General features: G+C 58.5%; 2 protein-coding genes across 3 annotated transcripts; both read left to right on the forward strand.

The window, feature by feature from the left end:
- The first annotated feature begins 80 nt into the window (after positions 1-80).
- On the forward strand, positions 81-3,399 carry LCAT (lecithin-cholesterol acyltransferase). Of its 2 annotated transcripts, XM_043437210.1 has the most exons (7): positions 81-371; positions 476-572; positions 1,028-1,184; positions 1,263-1,378; positions 1,474-1,569; positions 1,659-1,883; positions 2,803-3,399. In XM_043437210.1, the coding sequence occupies exons 1-7, from the start codon at positions 81-83 to the stop codon at positions 3,375-3,377; spliced, it is 1,557 nt and encodes a 518-aa protein (XP_043293145.1). In that variant the 3' UTR covers positions 3,378-3,399. The 2 variants fall into 2 exon arrangements, with proteins under 2 accessions (XP_043293145.1, XP_043293146.1); XM_043437211.1 differs by lacking the exon at positions 476-572 and having other exon boundaries at positions 142-371.
- A 1,450-nt stretch (positions 3,400-4,849) lies between these two features.
- Positions 4,850-7,444, forward strand: PSMB10 (proteasome 20S subunit beta 10). Its single transcript, XM_043437212.1, has 8 exons — positions 4,850-5,031; positions 5,269-5,356; positions 5,452-5,549; positions 5,654-5,794; positions 6,071-6,186; positions 6,297-6,355; positions 6,989-7,140; positions 7,272-7,444. Exons 1-8 carry the CDS (start codon positions 4,976-4,978, stop codon positions 7,381-7,383), a joined length of 822 nt encoding a protein of 273 aa, XP_043293147.1. The 5' UTR covers positions 4,850-4,975; the 3' UTR covers positions 7,384-7,444.
- The last annotated feature ends 439 nt before the right edge of the window (positions 7,445-7,883 follow it).

Genomic DNA, 7,883 nt, shown 5'->3' on the forward strand with positions numbered 1-7,883 from the left:
CGCTGCCCCAGCTCTGTTTCCCCTGGCACGGGGGAAGAAGGCGGAATTGAATCCAGGCCCAGAGCCAGCTCCCTGACGCTATGCCCCTTTCCGGCAACCACTGGCCAGCCCCATTGGCCAGGCTGTCCCTCCCACTGGCCCTGGGGCCCCTCCCACCCCCACTCCAGATAAGGCCAGCCCAGGACCGCTTTACCGGGCACCAGGCACTAGGGCTGGAATGGGGCCGCCCGGCTCCCCGCGGCAGTGGGTCCTGCTGCTGCTGGGGCTGCTGCTCCCCCCAGCTGCCCCCTTCTGGCTCTTCAATGTGCTGTTCCCCCCGCACACCACGCCCAAGGCCGAGCTCAGTAACCACACACGGCCCGTCATCCTCGGTAAGCCCCCACCAGGCCCCTGATATACCCGGCCAGCCCTTGGGGAACTGGGGCCCCCGCCCCTGGTAGCAGAGCCTGCCGACGCCCTTCTGCCCATGCATTAGCCCCAATTCCTGCCTCAGTGTTTGGAGGCGCCAGAGGCTTGTCCTGAGGAGAAATCCACCCCTTCTGTTCCTGTGTCTCCGAGGTGTCTTCCCCCAGGTGGGTGGAGTGGAGGGTGGGTGTGCCAGAGGGCTTGGCCAGGGCATTACAAGCTGTGGTCAGCTGTAGCTGTAGCCAGACCCTGGGTCCAGCCCCCCTCCCTCCCCACCGCTCCTTCCTCAGCCCCCACCCCGGCAAGGACGATGTGCCCAGCCCAGGAGAGCAGGAGAGGCCTGTCAGGTCCTGTCCCCGCTCCCCACACTATTTGTTCGCCTCTTGGACTTTGGCAGAGATGGAGAATCATGCTAGCTGTTTGCTTTGTGGAGGCAGGGGTCAGTGGCCTTGGCCCCTGGATCTTCCCTCCCTGGGGGGAGTCTGGACTTTGGGGAGATGGAGCAGGGGATATGAACAGAAAGAGAGGATCTTGTCCTTAGTCTCTGGGGGTTGATGGTGTATGGGAGAGGAAGGGGTGGGGCTGTCGGGGTGGGGTCCAGAGTGAAGGCTGGTGCCCGCAGTGCCCGGCTGCCTGGGGAACCAGCTGGAAGCCAAGCTGGATAAACCGAGTGTGGTGAACTGGATGTGCTACCGCAAGACGGAGGACTTTTTCACCATCTGGCTAGATCTCAACATGTTCCTGCCCCTTGGGGTAGACTGCTGGATTGACAACACCAGGTGGGTGCTGTCACCTCTGGCCTAGTCCCTTGCCCTGCTCCTTGGCCGCAGGTCCGCTCAATGTCCCACTGCCCCCAGGGTTGTGTACAATCGCAGCTCTGGGAGGGTGTCCAATGCTCCCGGTGTACAGATCCGTGTCCCCGGCTTTGGCAAGACCTACTCTGTTGAGTACCTGGACAGCAGCAAGTTGGCAGGTGTGTGTGTGCTGAGGGAGAGGGTTGGGCTCTAGGCTGTGTTGGGCTTGCAGGGGCCATGGCCACAGCCTCTGATGCCGCCGCCTCCACCACAGGTTATATGCACACACTGGTACAGAACCTGGTCAACAATGGGTACGTGCGGGATGAGACAGTGCGGGCCGCCCCCTACGACTGGCGGCTGGAGCCTAGTGAGTGTCTCTATGTTTAGGGGGCTTGGGGGGCAGGGCGGACGCCCCTACCTCCAGCCATGCTGACCCACCCACCCACCCCCCTGCAGGCCAGCAGGAGGAGTACTACCTGAAGCTTGCTGGACTGGTGGAGGAGATGCATGCTACGTATGGGAAGCCCGTCTTCCTCATTGGGCACAGTCTTGGCTGCCTGCACCTGCTCTATTTCTTACTTCGCCAACCCCAGACCTGGAAGGACCGCTTCATCGATGGTTTCATCTCTCTCGGGGCTCCCTGGGGTGGCTCCATCAAGCCTATGTTAGTCTTAGCTTCAGGTGAGAGGGCCTGGGATCACTTGGGTCCCACAGGATGTGGGGGGGGGCGGTGGTGGAAAGAAGCTGACCATGGGCCTGCCCCTACTCCTGTTTCTTCTCACAATGCCCAGCTAGGGGGGGTGTTGTCTACCACCTCTGGGAAATAGCCCGTTTCATTGTCCTTGGAGAGCAGTGAGCCCAGCCTGGACTGTTAGACAAACTCCTGAGTTTGTCTCAGCGATGACAAAGGGGAGGTAAACAAAGATGAAGTGAATCCCAGCAATCTGACTCATTGCTGAGTCTGACTGAGGTCTGTTCCTCGTGGCCTCAGGTCTACCCACTCAGCTCCCAGGAGCTGCTTTGCACACAGATCTTCCCTAAGCCAGGCCATGGCAGATCTGCCAAAGCCAGGGCCAGACCCCAGGAGCCCTTCCTGCTCTTCCCCGAGGACAGATACCTCATGTGGAGCACCTACTGTAGGCTGAACACAGCTGGACATGGTCTTACACCTAGGAGCTGAAGTGAAGGAAACACTCCCCAGACCACATCAATGTGTGTCAGAGATGGGTCTCATTTCATCCTTCCCAGAACACAGCTCTGAGCCCTATGCAGCACAGGCCATAAGGGTCAACAGACACTTGCCTGAGACAGAACTGCCAGCACTATATCCCCCAACTCACGCTCCCGTCCTCAGGAAGCACTGCTCCCCAACCCTCCTGTTGAAGCCTCCAGCTCTCCCTGTCAGAGGTGCCATCGGGGCTTCGCAGTTAACAAGTACACATGAGCACCTCCGGAATGCTAGGCCAGTAGTCTAGGACTTGGAGTCTGTCTTTGGATTGGGCAAGGACAAGATTGAGTGTCCAGCTGAGCTTGGGCTGGGGGGCAAGTTGTGGGCCTGCCGGCTGGAATAGCCCTGCCCCACCTTGCTCTCTGTCCCCAGGTGACAACCAGGGCATCCCAATCATGTCCAGCATCAAGCTGAAAGAGGAGCAGCGCATGACGACAACGTCACCCTGGATGTTTCCTGCCAGGCAGACGTGGCCTGAGGACCACGTGTTCATTTCCACCCCCAGCATCAACTACACAAGCCGTCACATGCAGCGCTTCTTTACAGACCTGCACTTTGAGGAAGGCTGGTACATGTGGCTCCAGTCACGTGACCTGCTGGCAGGCCTCCCAGCACCTGGCGTGGAAGTGTACTGTCTGTATGGCATAGGCCTGCCCACGCCCAGCACCTACATCTATGACCACGGCTTCCCCTACACAGACCCCGTGGATGTGCTATATGAGGATGGTGATGACACTGTGGCCACGCGCAGCACCGAGCTCTGTGCCCGCTGGCAGGGCCGCCAGAAACAGCCTGTGCACCTATTGCCTCTGCCTGGGACACAGCACCTCAATATGGTCTTCAGCAATCAGACACTGGAGCACATCAATGCCATCCTGCTGGGTACCTACCGAAATAGCACTGCTGTACCCCCGACTGCCAGCCCAAAGCCCATGCCCCCTGAATAAAGACATTCCTTTGCTGTTAAAAGCCCTGACATGTGTTGTGAGTTGAAGGAAAGGCACTAGGGTCCTCACAAAGGATGCATTCATCCGCAGCCGCAGGCCTGGTGCTTTGTGGAGTGAAGAGCTTTGCTAAAGCCTGGGACTGAATTGGGCACCTTGAGATGTATACCTTCCCATGAGGAGGGCATGGCAACCTACTCCAGTATTCTTGCCTGGAGAATCCCAGGGGCAGAGGAGCCTGGCGGGCTACAGTCCATAAGGTCACAAAAAGATGGACACGACTAAAGCGATTTAGCATGCGCAAACTGCTGGTTGAGCTGTTTAAGTAGCCTGCCTGTGCCTGCCTCTGCTCTGGGCATGGGGACTGGAGGCAGCTGCACACACAGCAGTGGAATGGGCATACATGGAGCCAAGGGTGCAGGATGTGGAAGATCTGAAATGTCCCTCCTAGCTCCCAAAAGGGCAGGCGAAACCCCGCCTCTGGACAGAGGCTTTTGAGTCCTAGGTGGGTGACAGAAGCACAGGAGTTCAGAATCTAGAAGAGTAACAGCCATTAAATAGGTCACTTCCCTGGTGAAGATTTAATTTTTAGGTAATCGAGCTAAGTGATATGAGAGAAAAGTATAGAGAGCAACAAGGTGGCAAGTCTTGTGGGTCAGGAAAGGCTTCCCAGAGGAGGTGTTGCCAATGCAGAGATCAGATGGAATGAATGAGAAGGGTGGCTGTAAAGACTCGTTTGAGCCTAAGAGCTGTGTGCAACTGATACAGGGTTTAACCAGGGAAAGAGTGTGACCAGATTTCCAACCTAGAAAAGAGCCCCCTCTCTGTAACATGGAGTGTAGTCTGGGGTGGAGGGTGAGGGGCAGGAATTGGGAAATCAGGGAGCCCAGTGCTGTGCCCAGCGGGGAGAGGATGCTAGCTGAGACAAGCAGTAATCCAGAGAAAGAAGTGGCTAGATAAAGGGTCCTATGGGAGGTGAAATAAGGCTTGGCCAGGGGCAGAGCCCAGCATGTCTACAGGCCACCTGAGGGACAACCATGATGCCCCTCCTGAGAGAGGGAGGACCGCATCTGAAACATGGAAGACAGATCAGCATCACCTTGGCCGAGAGGACTGAGCCTCAGTGTTTGGGTTTTGGGAAGAAGGCAAAGGCAGCAAACAAGAGGCAGGAGTTGGGAGAAGGACAAAAAGGCAGCCATGACTGATGCTGTTGAAGACAGGTAATAATAAGAACAGAGAACTGGTCAATGTGATAGCCTTAGGGCGCTGAGACTTGAAGTTAGAGGTGGGGTCAGGGTAGGCAGAGCCCGGGGCTCAGGCTGGACAATGGCCAAAGAGGAGAAATTTGTCCCTCTGTTCAGACAGAGGACCCAGGAGCAGCTTGGAGTGCCAAGCAAGGGACATCTCCCCTCTTCCTAAGCTGCGGAAGACCAGAGCTGAAGGTGAAAGTGAAAGAGAAGATGCAGAAAAGGACCAGCATGCTCTGAGGAAAGGTGAAAGCGAAAGGGGGAAACTCAATAGTGCAGCCCGGCAGAGGACAAGCCTTCCGCCTTCTTTCTTTCCTGCTGATCCCACTCCTCTGACCCCCTGCCCATCTGGAGATGCAGAAGACAGTGCTAGAGCCCCAAAGGGGCTTCTCCTTCGAGAACTGTGAGAGGTGAGGGCGGGAATGGTTGGTTCCCCAGCTGCCTATGCCCTTCAGCGAGGGCTTCCGGGAGTGAGCACCCCAGGATCTTTAAAATTCCTGGGGGCGAGAGTGGGGTAAGGTACGTGTGTTGAAACGACTTGGGTTCCCAGGTTTACCCCAGGAGGTGAGGGAAACCGGGACAGAAGTGAGGGATGTGATGGGGGTCCCAGAAGAACTGAAACCTGGGCCTCTCCTCTCCGTTTCCAGAAATGCAGCCTTGCAACGCTCCCTCCCGGGGCTCCGGGTCCCTCACGCACGCAAGACTGGGACCACCATTGCAGGCCTTGTGTTCCAAGTAAGCAGGGAGCTGGGATGGCGCGGCCTAGAGGGGCGGCGGGAAATGGGACGTGGGGACTAGGCCAACGGCTCCTCCCCGCCCCCCACCCCCAGGACGGGGTCATCTTGGGCGCGGATACACGGGCCACTAACGATTCGGTCGTCGCGGACAAGATCTGCGAAAAGATCCACTTCATCGCCCCCAAAATCTAGTGAGCATTCCCCCGCCTAACTCTCCCCCTCCAAGAACCACCCCCTCGTTCCCATCCCGGGTGCCAGCACTTCCCAGCAACTCCCTCACGGACCCCTCCCTCAGCTGCTGTGGGGCTGGAGTAGCCGCGGATGCCGAGATGACCACGCGGATGGCGGCGTCCAACATGGAGCTACACGCACTGTCCACGGGCCGCGAGTCCCGCGTGGCCACCGTCACACGCATGCTGCGCCAGACGCTCTTCCGGTGCTGAGGCGGGTCTAAGCTGACCCTCAGGAGGGGCAGCTGCGGGGAGGGCGGGGCTGAGAGGACACAGGACCGGAGGAAGGGCGGGGCTGCGAGGTCCGAGAGCCCGGAAGAGGCGGGCCTAAGAAGAGCTGAGAGGGAGACAGCGAGGAGCGCTGTCAGTTATGGGGAGCCAGACCGCGGGAGGGGGCGGGGTTCGGACGCAGGGGCGGTTTCGTGGAGGGGCGGGACCTGGCCTCCGGTGCGTTCCGCTGACCGTACCCACTCGGCGAAAAGGTACCAGGGCTATGTGGGAGCGTCGCTGATCGTGGGCGGCGTGGACTTCACAGGACCGCAGCTCTACAGCGTGCATCCCCATGGCTCCTACAGCCGGCTGCCCTTCACGGCCCTGGGTGAGCGCTTCTGCCCGCTCCCCTCGAACCTTGCTGTGCGACCCTGACCTCAGCGTTTTTCCCACGACTGGGCGGCCGCAGTTGATCTCAGATGCCCCTCTTGCTTACAGGATCCGGCCAGGATGCGGCCATAGCAGTGCTGGAGGACCGGTTCCAGCCGAACATGACGGTGAGTGACACCTGCCCCACCCCACCACCACCACCACATTACGCGAGCATTGATGGGAAGTGCACCCGCGAGCGGGGAAACGCAGAGGAACCCTGGCCTAGTCGGGGAAGGCTTCTCGGAGGTGACGACTGAGTGGAGACTGAGGGGCCAGTGGAGTGAGGGTGAGGTGCTATTCTAACAGTGCCAAAGCTTGGACTGCCTCAGAAGTCAAACCTCAGAGTGCCATTTGAAGTTGAGGAGAGAGGAACAGCAGGTGGGGTCTGGGGTCTGGATTTTGTTTGGGATGGATGGAAGCAGAAGGCATATGTATGTCACTTTATAGGCGGCTAACGCCCAGAAAGAAAAGGCAGTGAGTGGGGAATTGGGGGTGGGTGAACAGGCCAGTGGAAGCAGAGCCACAAGTGTGACTCAGAAGTTTGTGAAGATGGGGGCAGTGGGAATACGGGGTCACGGTACAGGGGGAAACTGAAACCAGGGTAGAGGAGCTTGGGGTGGAGATGGGGGTGTAGGGCGAGAGAGAGGGGAGTTTGGGTGTCAGTAAATGAGGCCTGGCTTCAAGATGAACTGCCTCCAGGCTATAGCCTAAGGGTGATCTAGAAGGGTCCATGAGGCCTCACTGACACATCATTGCAGCTGGAGGCAGCGCAGGAGCTGCTGGTGGAAGCCATCACTGCAGGGATCCTGGGTGACCTGGGCTCTGGGGGCAATGTGGATGCATGTGTGATCACCGCGGCCGGCGCCAAGATGCTGCGAGCCCTGAGCTCTCCCACAAAGCCTATAGAGAGGTAGGAGCACCGGGGATGGAGGAATCCCAGGGGTGGATGGATGGGGTGGTAGGGAGGGAAGACAGGGCTATAAATAGAGGGCGGGACACTCGATGGGCCCCTTTTGAGGGGTCATCCCTGCTTCTTCCCAGGTCCAGCCAGTACCGCTTTGCCCCTGGGACCACACCTGTCCTGTCCCAGACAGTGGTGCCGCTGACTCTGGAGCTGGTGGAGGAAACTGTGCAGGCCATGGATGTGGAGTGAAGTAGGCTGAGGCTTAGAGCTTGGAACAAAGAGGAATAAACCCAGAAAACACAAACACCTACCTTGACAGATGACTGTGTCGTTCTTGGGTGGAGGGGAACAAGCAGCCAGCAGGGCTCTGTGGCTAAGGTGTTTCCCTTAGCCACATTCCATAAAGGCCATTCCCTCCCATGGCTGCAGTCTGGCCTGAGGGGCACCATTCACTCACCACCTTAATCATCTACCCCTCTAGAACCCCAGCCTGGCAAGCATTGCAGGCTCAAGGTGGAAAGCCCCCTATCCATACCATGGAGGCTCCCCCTACCACTCCCATGCCTGGCTCTTGCCCTCTGGTCCACTGGAGACCGCTGTACAACCCCAAAGGCTCTATGTACTGCCCCCACCTAGAGCCTTTACCTGCCTCATCAGTGACCAAGGACAAAGCCCACAGCTCCCAGTCAGACCCCCCACCCCCATTGCCCCACTATGGCTAAAATGCTGATGGAGGAGCTGCTTCCTGA

Source organism: Cervus canadensis, chromosome 18 (genome assembly GCF_019320065.1).
Source record: "Cervus canadensis isolate Bull #8, Minnesota chromosome 18, ASM1932006v1, whole genome shotgun sequence".
In the NCBI taxonomy this organism is placed as follows: Eukaryota; Metazoa; Chordata; class Mammalia; order Artiodactyla; family Cervidae; genus Cervus; species Cervus canadensis.